Source organism: Ilyonectria robusta (assembly GCF_021365365.1).
Source record: "Ilyonectria robusta strain PMI_751 chromosome Unknown BGZ61scaffold_22, whole genome shotgun sequence".
NCBI classification, from domain to species: Eukaryota; Fungi; Ascomycota; class Sordariomycetes; order Hypocreales; family Nectriaceae; genus Ilyonectria; species Ilyonectria robusta.
This window is the reverse complement of record NW_025764456.1, coordinates 744,609-760,001: the sequence shown is the minus strand read 5'-3', so window position 1 is coordinate 760,001 and position 15,393 is coordinate 744,609. Positions and strand designations below refer to the sequence as shown.

At 52.3% G+C, this 15,393-nt stretch overlaps 6 protein-coding genes across 6 annotated transcripts; 4 read left to right on the top strand and 2 right to left on the bottom strand.

Annotated features, from left to right (window-relative positions):
* Positions 1-389: 389 nt before the first annotated feature.
* On the top strand, positions 390-1,426 carry BGZ61DRAFT_398461 (uncharacterized protein; the record flags this gene model as incomplete). The annotated part of the gene is made up of 2 exons (XM_046242994.1): positions 390-1,279; positions 1,325-1,426. Coding segments are annotated over exons 1-2 (903 nt in total), but the record flags the coding sequence as incomplete, so codon positions are not given.
* Positions 1,427-2,030: 604 nt separating this feature from the next.
* BGZ61DRAFT_459283 (uncharacterized protein) lies at positions 2,031-3,522 on the top strand. Its single transcript, XM_046246885.1, has one exon. The coding sequence runs from the start codon at positions 2,411-2,413 to the stop codon at positions 3,308-3,310; it is 900 nt and encodes a 299-aa protein (XP_046099401.1). The 5' UTR covers positions 2,031-2,410; the 3' UTR covers positions 3,311-3,522.
* Positions 3,523-3,580: 58 nt separating this feature from the next.
* On the bottom strand, positions 3,581-5,178 carry BGZ61DRAFT_508950 (xenobiotic compound monooxygenase, DszA family; the record flags this gene model as incomplete). Its single annotated transcript, XM_046251982.1, has 4 exons — positions 3,581-4,469; positions 4,515-4,762; positions 4,811-4,999; positions 5,050-5,178. The coding sequence occupies 4 exons, from the start codon at positions 5,176-5,178 to the stop codon at positions 3,581-3,583; spliced, it is 1,455 nt and encodes a 484-aa protein (XP_046099400.1).
* A 1,610-nt stretch (positions 5,179-6,788) lies between these two features.
* Positions 6,789-8,154, top strand: BGZ61DRAFT_591857 (isoprenoid synthase domain-containing protein; the record flags this gene model as incomplete). Its single annotated transcript, XM_046256703.1, has 4 exons — positions 6,789-6,918; positions 6,964-7,044; positions 7,104-7,437; positions 7,487-8,154. Exons 1-4 carry the CDS (start codon positions 6,844-6,846, stop codon positions 8,152-8,154), a joined length of 1,158 nt encoding a protein of 385 aa, XP_046099399.1. The 5' UTR covers positions 6,789-6,843.
* A 2,526-nt stretch (positions 8,155-10,680) lies between these two features.
* BGZ61DRAFT_459275 (uncharacterized protein) lies at positions 10,681-12,632 on the top strand. Its single transcript, XM_046246884.1, has one exon. It carries the CDS (start codon positions 10,778-10,780, stop codon positions 12,467-12,469), a length of 1,692 nt encoding a protein of 563 aa, XP_046099398.1. The 5' UTR covers positions 10,681-10,777; the 3' UTR covers positions 12,470-12,632.
* A 493-nt stretch (positions 12,633-13,125) lies between these two features.
* BGZ61DRAFT_428277 (major facilitator superfamily domain-containing protein) lies at positions 13,126-15,260 on the bottom strand (the record flags this gene model as incomplete). Its single annotated transcript, XM_046243742.1, has 8 exons — positions 13,126-13,674; positions 13,729-14,136; positions 14,183-14,446; positions 14,496-14,754; positions 14,806-14,930; positions 14,987-15,033; positions 15,086-15,132; positions 15,190-15,260. The coding sequence occupies 8 exons, from the start codon at positions 15,258-15,260 to the stop codon at positions 13,456-13,458; spliced, it is 1,440 nt and encodes a 479-aa protein (XP_046099397.1). The 3' UTR covers positions 13,126-13,455.
* Between the last annotated feature and the right edge of the window lie 133 nt (positions 15,261-15,393).

Sequence of the window (15,393 nt, the reverse complement as noted above, 5' to 3'; positions counted from 1 at the left end):
CATCAGGTTGCTTTGGATTCTTTTCAACGGCCTTTGAAATGCTTCATTCTGGTTTCAAGTTGCCAGTTGCCGCCTTGGCCATGGCTTGGAGGCCGTGAGGCTGGGGAAGGTAATGATTGCGGCAACGAAAAGAGATATATAATGGGGCTTGCTTCTTGACCTTATGAGCTTATTCCGATCATCACAAGCTTCACTCCACTTCCATTAGCCACTCAAACCCCCTTCTCTCTATTCTATTAATTCGTCCCTGGTTGGACTTTATTTCCTCTGCAAGACAGACTTCATTCTACAACCATACTTTACACATCATCCCCCAACTTCAACTAATTCCACCTATACCCACCTTCCAAGGACCAAATCACATCAAAATGGCTTCTTTCAAGACTGTTCTTTCCTTCACTCTCCTGCTGGCTGGCCAGCTCGCTGCCGGCCACAGTGTCATTACCGACGCTGTTGGTGACTCTGGCGGTTCTGGAATGGCTCTCGGTGTTGACACCAGCACCCCTCGTGACGGAACCAACCGCCGCCCCTTCCAGCAAGATGCCACTCGCTTCCAGGGAGATGCTGAGGACACTGTTGGCGAGACCCTCGGTGGAGGTGACAACGATGTCGAGGCCGGTACTTCGGCAATCATGGCCGAGACCGGCGACTCCCTCCCGCAGGTCACCCCCGGCGGTGAAGTCACCATGACTCTGCACCAGGTCAACAGCGACGGTGCAGGACCATACACTTGCATGATCAACGACGACGGAACCGCACAGAGCTGGACCGCAATTCAGGTCACCCAGAACGTCGCGGGCAACGAGCGCGGCCGCAACCGTGACGGCGAGACCCAGGACTTCCCGTTGACGGCCGCCATCCCGGCTGACCAGACCTGCACCGGAACTGTTGCTGGCCAGGACAATGTTTGCCTCGTCCGTTGCCAGAACCCAGCTCGTGCAGGTCCCTTTGGCGGTGTCGTCCCTGTTCAGATGGTTAACGCTGGAGGTGCCGCCGGTAATGGCACTGAGGCGGCTGCTGGCAACGGTACTGCTGTGGATGCTGGCAACAACAACGCCGTGGACGCTGGTAACAACAACGCCGTGGACGCTGGTAACAACAACGCCGTGGACGCCGGTAACAACAACGCTGTGGATGCTGGCAACAACGCCGCGAACGGCGGCAACAATGCTGTGGACGCTGGCAACAATGCCGCGAACGGTGGCAACAACAATGCTGTGGATGCCGGTAACAACAACGCTGTGGATGCTGGCAACAATGCTGCGAACGGTGGCAACAACAACGCCGTGGATGCTGGCAACAACGCCGCGAACGGCAACAACAACGCTGTGGATGCTGGCAACAATGCCGCGAACGGTGGCAACAACAATGCTGTGGATGCCGGTAACAACAACGCCGTGGATGCTGGCAACAATGCCGCGAACGGCGGCAACAATGCTGTCAACGCTGGCAACAATGCGGCCAACAATGCTGGTAACAACGCCGACGAGGACGACGAGGAAGACGAGGAAGACGACTCGGCTGCCGACAGGATTCGACGACGTGCTGTCGCATTCTTCGCTTAAGTGAGAAGGGAAGGCCAAAGACGCGGTGGACGGACAGATGAGAAAAGGTCGCTTGGGTTGTTGACGATGAGCGATGGCTAAATTGGTTGAGAGAAGACGGACATGTTATGAAAAGGTAGTTTCATGGGCAATGGCTTGCAATGTGTACGCAGACTGCAAGTCAAATTAATTCGAGTCTTTAGTCTCTTTCCTATGCAGTTAAAGATAGAAGCGTTACCTAGCAATACAGAGGAACATGGCAGCTATTTCACCGAGAGTCCATTTGACACACCGACACACGACACACCAGCGACGGCTATGACGGCCACGCATATGAACACTCCGACAAATCATCCATGAGCTATTTCTGCTTATCGGCCAGAGATTCCGCTGGTAGCTTCGGAAGGTTCCGATACGGAGAACCAGCTAGCACCAAAGCAGTATAAATATGCGCAGAGTGACGATAACGAAGGTAGAGAGACGATAGAGACGATAGCAACGCAGGATATTCCAGGGAAACAAGCAACTTAAAAGAAACCCTTGCGCATCTCTTCTCTTCACCTATTTTCCCTCTATTTTTCCCGTTCCGCCCCCAACCGCCAGGAAACCCGGTGCTGGAAACCGGAACATGAGAGCGTTGGACAAGATTGGCGACGCGAGAACAGGGGCAGCCACCAATAGAAAATTGATCCCACGTCGTTCCAGGGCCTGGGATTGAATTCACCCCCGCAGTAGATCTACGATAAGACGCTCTGTGATTCCGCTTTCCGCTTTCCGCGCTGACGTTGCTCATTTTCTCACGGCCGGGAGAAGAGCAGCTTCACGATATCATCACTTTGATCAATTACCGCCAATTGTCGATTATTATGACGGCCGTCACCATGGTTGATCCACCTCCTGCCACCTCCTCAGATCCTATTTCGTCATTGCCAGCGTGCAACGAGCCCGTCTTTCACAATATCCCCTCTGCCGAGCACGCTCCGTTACGCTCCATCCGCTCACGCCGGCAGACCAACCCGGACAACGTAATTGCGCACCTCCAACGCGCAGTCAGTGCTCGGGACGGCCATGAGATTGCGCTGCTATCTGTCGGAGAAGCGGCGCGCCTGTTCGCCGCCGTTCTAGGGCCGCTTGGGAAAGCAGCATCGCGTCAATCACGTAGCGGGTCGATATTTGCAACAAAATTCCGGACACCTACGCGGCGATTTGGTGCCATCGCAAGTGGGACTTCAACGCGCCTGTATGCGTTGCTGGCGATTCTCGAGGAATGGCAGCTGATGATTCGAATGTGGGGTCTGTTTGATATGTGGTTGTCGGCAAAGGAAGTCATCCAGGAGAAGTTGATGGGCAAGAACCACACGCTTGCAGATGTGCTGGACACCTCAATTGCCACTCTTCAAACTGTATCGATGACTGCATTCCACATATGCGAGGCAGTGACATGCCTGTCTCAAGCAAGAGTCTTGTCTTGGTCGCCCGAGCTTCAAGGCAAGTTCATGGGCTGGGCGGCTCGATTCTGGGCTACATTCACCTTTATCGAGGTCGCTCGACATCTTTTCGAGTGGTCACGGAAAGAACCGAGCGATGAGGACTACACAGAGTGGAGGGACCAGTGGAAATCAGAATTCTTCCGCAACCTGGCGTGGGCGCCATACACAATTCATTGGAGTATGCCCGACGGCTTCCTACCCGACTTCCTCCTCGGTGTATTTGGACTATACCCGTCTCTCAGCATTTGGAGAGATATATGGCAAGCTACTGCTTGAAATTGTTAGGATGGTGATGTTGGGTGCATCGAGTGTTGTATATACCAAGTGGCGGCGTTGCAGAGGGTAACATTCTCAGGAAAGATATCTGGAACAGGCTGGATGAAGAGACTTTACGTGGGTGGAACTGCATCAATGTTGTAAATAAAGATACCGAATATAGCTGGCTGCAGAGAGCGATTCTCCACCAACCTTGCATGGCCATAAAGGAAGCTGCACGTTGCTTCGCTAAATCGACAGGATCTGCACAGCAGCTGCCGCAGGATGCCCTCACTCTTCCTTGTAAACATCGTACTTGTACTGGCTACCAGTATGATCGTCACGAAGACCTTTCTGTCCCTTGCCATAGATCTTCTCGCGCGCCGTGAGCGGCTCCTCGGGCGACTCAGGGTAAAGACCACGGCGCCGCAGCTCAGGTATCAAGAGATCGACCACCTCCTCAAACGTCCCCGGCGTTGTGACGTAGCCAAGGTTGAACCCATCAATATCAGATTCCCGAATCCATTCTTCCAGTTCGTCGGCTATAGTCTGCGGGCTGCCAACACCCACAGGCCCGAGACCTCCAATGGACGCGCGCTCAGCGACAACGCGTGGGGTCCACTTCGGAATCTCCTTGCTCGTAGTCGTGAACGAGTCCAGGATGCTGCGCACTTTATGTGCTTCAAGCGAGTCTGCTGCCGTGATCTCCTGGTCAAGAGGAATCTTGGAAATGTCGATCCCGGTCCAGCCGCTGAACAAGACAAGGCCCCCGACGGTCGAGGCGTACTTTTTCAGCTCCTCGTACTTGGCCTGCGCTTCTTCGTCGGTCCGGCCGATGATGGGAGTATACGTGGCAAAGAACTTGATCGACCGCGGGTCACGTCCGACCGAGGCTGCCAACTTGCGGATGTTGTCTACCTTGGGACGAAGAACGGCTGGAGAGTGACCAGAGATGAAAATTGCTTCGGCATGCGAAGCGGCAAACGTAGATCCAGCTGCTGACGTTCCCGCCTGGAACAGAAAAGGCGTCCGTTGAGGCGACGGATCGACAATATGCCTCGTGCTCAGGTTGAAGTATTTGCCCTTGTGGTTGATGGTTCTGATTTTGTCGGGGTCGGCATAGCTATCGTTTTCGGGATCCGGCGAGATGGCATCGTCAGCCCATGATCCTTCCCACAGCCTAGATTGTCAGTCTGAATCAGTTTAAGAACACGCATGGACTTACTTGTACAATACGCGGAGGTATTCGTCGGCCTGGAGATACCGTTCATCATGCTCAATGGGAGTATCCAAGCCGATGGCCTTGAATGCAGCCTTTTTCCAAGACGTCACAATGTTCCAACCGATTCGACCTCTCGTGAAGTGATCTAAGGACGAAAATCGCTTTGCTAACAAGAACGGGGGCTCAAACGAGGTTGATGCAGTAATGCCGAAGGCCAGATTCTTGGTTACTGCAGCCATTGCACTGATGGGCTAAGACGCGTCAGTTTGAATTACGAAAGAGAGGATGCATTCACTTACAATGGTAGGGTCCGTCATGGGCCACTGAGCCGCCCTTCTAATGCAGTTATCCAAACTCCCCTCGTACGTGTCGTAACCGCCGTAAGTATCTGCTAGGAACAAGGCGTTGATGCCACCCCGTTCGAGCAACTTTGCCAGTTCAATCCAATATGTCAAATCTCGTTTAGTCGCAGACTTATCCACCGGGTTCTTCAAGCTGTTAGTTCAGAGCGCGGAAAAGATGTCGCGTTTACACATACCTTCCACTGCCCGGGGGATAAATGTCCGACAGTCGACATGTCGAATGCATTGAGGAAGATTTGCTTCTTCCCGTTTCCTAGGCGATCGCTTTCATTCTGCTGTGAAGCAGAGTTGTTGTTTTCGGCCATTCTGTGGCCGAATTTCGATCCTGTGCTCTTCAGTGATGCGTAACCTGCACGCACGTTTCTTCCGGTGCGATTTGATTCACAATCACGTTATACCTCGTCACTCATCGCAGAGAACAGCACTGTTATGATCACGAAACCTCATCTTTATATAATAACTCATGTCCAGCGACATCGGAAACCCCGCAATATTTGGTGCTCTGACAAATGCGATTGGTAAAATGGTACATGTATGGCGTGCTAGAACATCACTGCGATAACATTGATCTGCTGCGCGGAGCGCGATGACGTGATGGTCAATTCTGCTGCGGGGACTGGGCAGAGAACCAATGAATATTAGTTGAGGGCCAGGCCAAGAATTGTCCCTCTTCGTAGCAGAAAGCCAATAGGTAGGACATGATACCATTGAGGAGACTCGGAGCACGTCATAGGTCGTATCGATGTGGGATGATCCTTCATTCTTGGGATACAGGAGACTCTCAGTTTAAAATACAATTCCATGTAGAGCTATGGGTGGTGGGTTAGAATGAATAGTGCCATGGTGATGTACAATGCACGGAACGCAGTTTGGATGCCAAGCCTGTTCGTGTTTACGATAGGTGTCGCGGACAAGTAATTATGCCATGGCTGCTCTGATCATAGAAAGCAGAGGAAATATGATGGAACACGCTACACTTGTCGGTGGAAAGTTTAGTCCATTTTGATATCACTAGATAGACCTTCTGCACTATCGTCAAAGCCTCCGTGATTATCTTTTAGAGACTGGAGCCATGGTTCGTGAAAAGGACCTACAACAAGTGTCTCTTAGCGGACCGTCACACTTTGACTTGGCACTTGCAACGCATCCTATCGGTCCATTAAAGATAACAAATGAGCATGCATGGATTCAGCACTGAACGTTATCGCGCGGCTCGTAGTTTTTATATCCAGGCAGTGGTAACTATATATCACCATCCCGGGACCAGCTTGACTCATTGAGTATATATTGCAGAAAACGGATAGAATGCTCCGAACATGGCACAAGCGCGTAGGCACGTACGCGGCGAGGTGGATTGTAAGCCATACGTACTCTCTTCATTGGATCGAGACCAGGTGGGCCGCGTCTATATATGCCGCTGGGTGGGAACATCCACCCAATAGTTCACTCAATAGTTCTCGACGCTTGACGCTAAGACACAGCTCACAACCAATTTAGAACTTATCGTCCAGGCTAGTGAACCTGTGCATGCATTGAAACCCTCTTCTCGGCAAGTGCAATCCCAATTAGTTATTGCCGACGCAGCTGAATGGGGCGGCCTCTCTCATACGAGAGCACAGCTCGTCGAGGCGCCGCCACATCGAGATAGTAGTAAGATCGGGTAACCGTTGAAGCTATCTTGGCAGCAAATCTAGTCGTGTGTGGTCAATGCCGGTGGAGTTGAATGGGTCGCATCCACTGCCGGAGTCGCCGTCCGCCTGAATGCGTCGCGTCCAGGATACGAAGCACAGCTCGTCGGATCGCAGCCACATGGCGATATTGGCTACCTCCTGCAAGATGGCTCCGCATGAAAACACGTTGCGGTGAAGAGTTGTGAGTCTGTAGGAGAAATATAAATATCTGGTTTGTCAATCTTCCACTTCATCTTCATCTTGCTCTATACTCCACAAGCAACCACCTGAGTCCTCACGATGGCCGCCCTCTCCTTGACCCCGACATTACTGTCCCACTCCGAGTGCCAGTTGAGCTCAGCTTCATCACTAGCAGTTAGTAGTATTCCAATCACCGAGGAAAAATCTGACCATCAACAGAAGAATGAATCTAGTCGACAGCCCACACTCGGCACGGTTCCGTATCCGATCACTTACAAGATGTTAGGACTTGGCATCAATGTAAGAAAATCACTTACTAAATCTCGCAATGTACGAGACTAATGTTAGAGCCACTCTAGGTGCAAGTACCGAACTTGGCTTCAAATACTCTGCTCGGATCCAGAGGTTCAGCTCCTCCATACGTTAGCCACATCGCCACCCACATGTCGTGGAAAGCAACGGTGCAGCCGTGGAAGGGAGAAGAAAAGCTCCGACGTTCATGCGTGGCGGACTTGCAATCAATCGAGCAAGGCTTCCCTGGGATCGACTGTGCAGCTACCATCAATGCAATGGCGGCCTATTTAGTATACGGCTGCGAGCTGGACGATATACTCGAAACTATGGACATGGATACAGCAGAGTTGAGTGTGAAACACTGCGTGTCTATTCTGGCAGGCAATCCTATCAGTCAAGGTTAGTTCTCGTCGCCCATCTATAGAACATCTACTAACATGTTGAGAAGGAGATTCCTTTGGCCAGGCCTTCGACAGACTCGAAGAGATAACGATACTGTACTCTCAGCATATCATAAATCTCCTTGGCCCCGAGGTCGCAGCGGTGATTTTGCGCGACGTCCAAGTGATCATAATAGACCAGCTCCCCGAGATTCGATACAACCGTTCCAACGACAAGCTTAAAAGCTTTTCCTCCTACCTCAAGCTTCGAGAAGGAGTCATCGGAATGTTCCCGCTGTTCACAGTTCTTGAGCATTATTGCCACGCCAACGACGCGAGTGGCGATGCCCTAGAAGACTTGGCCCTGTTGAAGACTCAAATAGTTCATTTGACTGTTGTTCAAAACGACCTTGGCGGACTAGAGAAGGATTTCCACACACCAACTCGAAGCAATATGGTGTATGTCTTGGCCGAACTCAAGGGGAAAAGCATCAAAGGCAAGAGTGACCTCGCCAGCTCTCTAGATACTCTCCGGGAAGCAGAGACGCAACACAATGCCTTGGTGTTTGGAGCCATAGACACATGGTCCCGAATACAGCGCAACCCGTACACGGAGGCACAAAAGCGGTTTGCCAACATGGTTCTGACGCTGGCGTTTACACATTTGGAGTGGGTACTGGCAACGCAGCGCTACAATGTGGATAAGTCTGTCGAGAAGATAGGCGCGTTCTGTTAAGGGCTGGATTGGGCATGGTTGGTACGGAGTAATTAGAGAGAATAACGGTAGATCTCGATCGACAAATAAACTTCCTGTTATATCCGGGGGGCCGACTCTAACGCGATCTGAAACTAGGCCGTGAAAATCCAAAATCCCCTGCATATAGCGCATCGCCTGAGCGAGAAGTGAGGCCACCACGCAAGTACCCGTTGGATTGGCAATACGCTTGTAATGCTTGATCACATGCCAAGATCCATCACTGAAAAGCCTCATGAGATGTCCTTGGAAGAAATGGGGAGATTGTTGGAAGACATTCGCTCTCGAGAATGAGGAACTCAGCCCGATTCCCCGCAGGTAGGGCCAGCCCCAGATGGGTCGTGCTCCCGTTCGCTGCACTGTGAGACATTGATTTACGCAGTAACTGAGCGCAAGGTTCAATACGAGCCCACTCCCGTCAGGGGGACGGCGAGAAGCAGCAGGACCAACGCGACTTGGCGCGGATCGGGCGGGTCATAGGGTGATTCTCACACACTTGGCGGCGACAAGATGGCTAGCGCATCGGGTAATCACATCACAGGCCTGTGGCGACTAACTGGACGACCAACGACTGATTGCAACAGCCAAATCAAGGAATTGCCGAGGAGTGAAGGCCCGGCTGGGCGACATCCAAAGTGGGCGACTGCAGCCTTTAAACGCCCCTGGCCAGAGTGGAGAATTGTGACACAGAACGGAGAGCTCTGGACACCTGTCAATGTCTCACGCGTTAATATCTCACGGTGTGAATATCTCGCGGGTGGGAATATCTCACCGGTGTGAATGTCTCAGCCTGCTCCAGGATTTACTGGTCGCCTACGGCCCGGTACATCCATACCAGTACTCCGTAGAAACCAGCTCTTCCGGGTTGAGCCAAGACGTGTGATAAATTCCAAGATGCGACGCGCTCACATGCGATGGCCATCAGATCAGTGAATTCCGAGGAGCCGAAGAAAGACTCCGGGCGCAATAGCTGTTGGTTCAGCGGCTGGGATATCCCTTGCCTCAGCCCCATTGGCAGCGGGCCACAATTGGCTGCTATAATTAAAACTGGAGAGCGCACAAGGGAGACGAAATTTATCATGTAGGGGACCAAAAGAAAGCACAGGAAGCGAGTCTGACTTTAATTAGAGAAATCCTCCTTTGGGCAGCCACAGCGAGCACCTAGTGCAGTCTGGACACCCTCAACCATCACAGCCGGGCCTCATCAGCCCGATAAGGCCGTCAGCATGTACGCGGAAGCCTGGAATATCCCGGGAATGGGCTGAATATCCCAGGGATGGGCTTCTAATACGGGGGCTGACGGGGGCTGGCATTGGCCAGCATTGGCTGATGGGCGCGCAAGGGTCGTCTCGGCTGCATACGTTGTCAGCAGCAGGGTGGATGCTAGGACATGGGATCCGTTGAATGAGGAGGATCAGGACTGTTGATTGGGAAAGATGCATGTTCAGCAGGACTTTGGTACGCGCATTGATAAGCTTACATTCCAAAGTAGCGGGTGTTTCACAGCCCGCTGTCTGGGCGCCCATACAAAGTAACAAGTTATACTTTTGACGGAATGCGCAGGGGGTTATTTATACATTAGGGTAAGGGACTAGTGACTTGGCTTGCAATAGATTATTGGTGAGAAACAATGTACCTCTACTATGTACTGCCTCAATCAACGTTGCTTTTCCGACTTGACAACTTCCCCATGAACGAATTGAGCAACCTTAACATGGATGACCCCCGTACGTAGTGCGTAGCACTGTCTCGGAATCGCTTTTTCATTATGTACGAAAGCAAATAGGCAACTAAAAGAGTAATTGAATTGATCCTTGTCCGGACCCATCCTCCCTCTATCTGCTACACTGCAACCGCGGGAGGGCCAAGCGAATGGATAGACGCATCTGTCTCATAACCAGGCGACAGGCATCTAACAGAGGAATGCGACCCACCCCCCCTTCCACCCCTCTGCCACACTGTCTTGGTGACTTGGTACATAGCAATGTGCCGAAAAGGCTGGACGAATCTCAACACTCTGGTTACATTGGGTGCAGGGGCGTTGCCTTGGTCGTGGTGGAGATGCTGGGGCTGCCGGAAGGGAGACCGACCGCCAAGCCATTGCGCCCCTGAGCGGCGTTCGGATGCGTCCCAAGGCTTCAGGGTTCAAGGGTTGCTGAAGCACTGAAGGGCGGGCGTGGAGGAGTTCAGCCAAGCAATTCGGATCGACTCCAGAGACAGTCTCTGGCCTTAATACCCAGTGCAGCCGCCAGTTGCTGACACACGCCTTCCGTTCCTTTTCCTTTCCCTCTCTTCTCGTTCTTTGGCATTCGCTCTCTGTATTCGAGGTCCATCTTTTTGGTCTTTTGATCTACTTCCTTACGCTCCTTCTTGGTCATTCGTGATCCCGCCCTTCTTCGGCCGGAAAACCAGGGCCATGGCCGTCAGGATGTCTCCCCCGAGCCGGGCCTTCTCCCCACGCCACCTTGTCATTGGCGGCTCCTTCGCCGTCATCTTTCTTATTATCTGGATGTCAAATCGAATAGACCTCGTATGCTCATCCTGCCATGTTCCCATTCCGTCCACTGACCCAGCTGCGTAGGAGTCATTCTCGGACTCGTATCCCATGCCGTTCCGCAGCAAGCCCACGAGGACATCACGACTCCACTACCTTATACCGGCGTCGAACCCCACACTCCCGTTCTGCGCCTCGGTCGTCTCGGCCCTCGTCACCCGTTATTCCATCCCGACCATGATCGGCTACAAAGGTACTGGCGAATTCGACGCGCAGCAGGCCCACATCGCCAAGTTGCGTGTGCTTCAGCGATATTTGCACGGACCGGCCGGTGAGCACGCAGACGACTTGGTCCTGGTCATGGATGGCTATGACGTATTGGCCCAGCTGCCTGCGGATGTCATGATTGAGCGGTACTTTGATCTCATGGCCCGGGCCGACGAGCGTCTTGCAGATCGCTATGGTATCACTGTCGAGGAAGCTCACAAGCGTGATCTCCGTCAAACGATCCTCTGGGGCGCCGACAAGGGCTGTTTCCCTCCGCTGCCAGACGCAGCACACTGTTGGGCCGTCCCTCATTCTCACCTCGCCTCGAATGCCTGGGGATCCAAGTCGGGCACCGGAACCAGTGTTCACTTCACCGATCCCATCTACCTGAACTCTGGAACCGTCATTGGACCGCTCGGCGACCTGCGAGACCTCATCGACGCGGTCTTGGTCGACATCGAAGAGCTGTGGAAGCCCGACTTCAAATACCGTAACTCGGATCAATACTGGGTCGGCGAGATCTACGCCCGCCAGGAAGTCGAGCGGACCAAGAACATTACCGGCGGCGACGTCCCCGGCTTGTACGGAAACAGGATGCTCCCCGCAACGACAAATGGATCGTTGGCCCGGACCGAGTATCACGTTACCGTTGATGCTGAATCTGCCTTTGCCCAGACGCAGTGTTGGAACGACCAGTGGATGCGCAAGCTCAAATATGACAACCCCGACAACACCGTCACCGTCAAGGAAGATGTTTTCAACGCCAACGCTGGCTTTCTTGAATACCGAGTACAGCTGTCGACGACCATCTTCAACTCCTTCAAGAGAATTTACGAATCGCTCGTTGACGGTCGACCCGCCGAAACAGCTGAACAATGGACTCGCACACTGGCACTTGGCACCAACCTCGGCACCAGGGAAATCTTCGCCTTCTATCACAACACATGCTCCAAGCAGCACTTTGTCGACAAGTTCAAGACGTATTGGTTCTGGCCCATGGCCAAGCCCCTGCTCAGGGCCGCCATGAGAGCGACCATGGCGGACGAACCGATCTCACCTGCGCCTATCAATGGGCGTATGTGGTATGCCCAAAACACCTTCCCCGAGGACCCCGCCTTCCAAGAAGAATTTGGAGGAGTGTTTACGGATTATCAAGATGAAATTGAGAGGTTCGTTCCATTCAGCAAGCTTTGCGGGGAACACTTTCAGACCTTGTTCGAGCCCACGCCGCCGAATCTAGAAGAAGAGGAGAGGAAGAAGGAAGAAGAAAGAAAGAAGGAGGAGGAGAGAAAGAAGGAGGAGGAGCGCAAGAAGGAAGAGGAGCGCAAGAAGCAAGAAGAAGAGAAGAAGAAGCAAGAGGAACAAAATCTGCAGGCCGGAGAGACACCAAAGGAAGAAGATAAGCCAACCGAGGAAGAGAAGCCAAAGGAAGAGGAGAAGCCAGCGGAGGAGAAGCCAGCAGAGGAGAAAGCAAAGGAAGAAGAGCCGCCAAAGGAGCAAGAACCGCCCAAGGCAAAGGAAGACTCAGGCAGGTAAATTACTCGTTTATACACCACTTTTTTATGTTCGATTACTGGGTAATGGTCACGGTCGGGCAATGAGCGAACCGCCATCGGCGCGGTCTGGATATAGAACTTGGAGGCTTTCCAACAATGTACACTATTTGATGAAGCAGAAATGCCACATTTTCTCATGCCAAGTCACATTCCATCTCAGCTTCTAGATTCTCGCCCTTCGAGAAGCCGCGTGGCGTCACGTCACGCTCTGCCACGGTGCAATTTCACACCCAGTGTGGCACAAGATCGAATTCTTCCGCAAAATGCTCCGAGATAGTAAGTTTAATACGCTCGTTTCCCAACACCCGTAAGGAGAGGTATACACGTATACCTGCATATGCACCTTGTCTTGTTTGGAACAGTGGAGCGACCGTTTCCACTCCAGCTTGTCCCTAGCGCCAGGGGCATTTCGATCTCCACTCACCCTGTTCGTGGCGGTTGAGCACATGAAGCATGAAACAATCTTCAATCGAACTTGAGACCAAGTTGATACGCGTGTCCGATCGTTTCAATAGGAATGCGTACGTGCATTCCTACCCGCACCCTCTTGTCCTTCTATAAGTAGCTTCTCTAATTGGCCCACTCCAAACGCGTACTGTTTGTCCCCTGGTTTGGACTTGCATTTAGACCCTGAAGCTCCATAAATATTCCAAGAGGGACAAAGGAGTTCGTCAAGATGCGCGGATGGAAATAGAACAGCAGCAAACGGGGCACCAGCAAACGGGGCGCCCGGCTGTCGTAGACGCGCAACACCTGGGGACTGGCAGGAGGAATTACGAATACACCCTTCAGGCGATGAAACAGAAGCCGTTGTGGTGACGACAACCAACGATAGTGGTTGGCTTGTGAGTAAAGGTGGCAAGGTCAGGGTGTATGACGCAATAGTGATCATCTATTAGCTATGAGATCGACAGCCAATCGCGCAAGTATGGCAGATAACTAGTAAATTAGTCGTCGTACGCATACTTATAAGATATACCTAAAGTTCCTGTTCTGGATATCCGTCTCATCTACCTGGAGCAGTCCCTCGTCATTATCAAGATCCACATGGCGGACATCCTCAGGGTTGATCTTGACACCCTGCTCCTTGTCTCGGCGTCCGTTCTCCCATGACAAGTACAGCCGGAAGACGATTACCAAAACGATGGTGATGGCAAAGCAGACCAGGATGGTGGAGTAGGCGGTCTGTAAGATCAGCGTCTCCTCTCAGGCTATAGCAGTGGGTAAAGATCAACTTACATGGTAGTTTGGCGCCTCGCTGGCGATAAAAAATTGCGGGCCACTTAGGTTTCCCGCACAATAGCCCAAGAAGATCATTGCCATGACAGTAGACTTCTTAGTGAAGCCCGCGATATTGCTAGATGCCAAGGAGAGCATCAGCGGGAACGCAGGGGAAACAGCCATGACAAGCCAGAAGCCTGCCAGGCGAGAGAGTTTCTCAGCCTCGGGAAGCAGTTTAATCATGAGAATTCCGGCGATAGCCATGAGGAAAATGAACACGAGCGCAATGAGGCGAGACTTTCGAATGTTAGACGTGAAAACGGCAGCTAGGAAGACGGTGAGGAGCTGGAAGCCTGAAGCCGGGAGACCCATGAGAATCGTCTCATACTCGTCATAACCGAAACCTTTGATGACAAGCGTGTTGAACTTGTACGAGTTAGCATGTATACTACACAGGAGAGAATATTCATACGCTAGTTGTTCCTCCGTTAGGAACGCAAATGACAAACGAGAAGAAAAAGAACCACCACGCCTTGGGATCCTTGAGAGCCTCGATAAACTGATCGCGGTCCCATTTCTTGGTCTGGGTGGTTTTCTGGTACTTCTGAGGGCGGAGTGCCACCAGCTCGCGTTCGGCAGTAGTCAGGAACTTCGCGGTGAGAGGAGAGTCGGGGAGATAGAACCAAGCGACGACGGACCAGGCCACCGTGATGAGGCCGAAGAGGAGGAACAGAAACTAAGAGGGTCAGTCAAAGATTCAATGAGATCTCGGGGGGGTTACTAACCTTCCACTGAGACAAGGCGCCATCATAGTGCAAGAGACCATACGCAATCATAGAACCGATGATGCTAGCCGACGCATTTCCCGCGAACCAGAACGAGTGGCGCGAGACGTGTTCCCTCGGAGTATACCACATGCCCGTGATTAGAGAGAAGCCGGGACTGATGCCGCTTTCAAAGACACCCAGGAGTGTTCGCAGGACCATAAGACTCGCGTAGTTGGACGCAACAGCGTGCAGAGTAAGGACGATGCCCCAGAGGAAACTACATCATGTCAGTATCAGCAACACGGATACATAATGGATGAAGTCTTACATTAGCACACTAAGGTATTTTCCGAGAGGGAATTTGACGAAGCCGAGCGAAATAGGATACGATGCGACAAGGTAGCCGATGTAGAAGACGCTGGATGTCCAACTATACTGCTGGCCGACAAGATTCTATGGCGAGGTCAGTGGTGATTCCAGCACGCGTCGACATACGCAAGATTTCATACCAGTTCTTCCCGCAGTCCCAGGATGGCGCTGTACGCGAGACTCGTCTCTGCAGCGGGTCAGTTTTCATGAAATGCAGGTGTGGGGACATATCCACATACTATCCAGATACTGAAGGCCATAACTGACAATGAGAATGGGCATGAGGCTAGTATGCATCATTAGCACAACCAATTTCACACGGATATTATCGTTTGGCAATTACTGAAGGTCGATTTTGCGGATCAAGTGCTTCTCGTCTTCGGGGCCCAGCACCTCCATGCTGCCGAGCTCCATAGCGGCAACATCGCTATTCTGAATGTCGGACTTGGTGTCAGCGCCGTCGCGGCTCTCAACCTTTTGCTCCATGGTAACGACGAGCGGATGATGGAACTGAAGAGTCTTCGGAGAGGGCGGCAAGGACAGATGT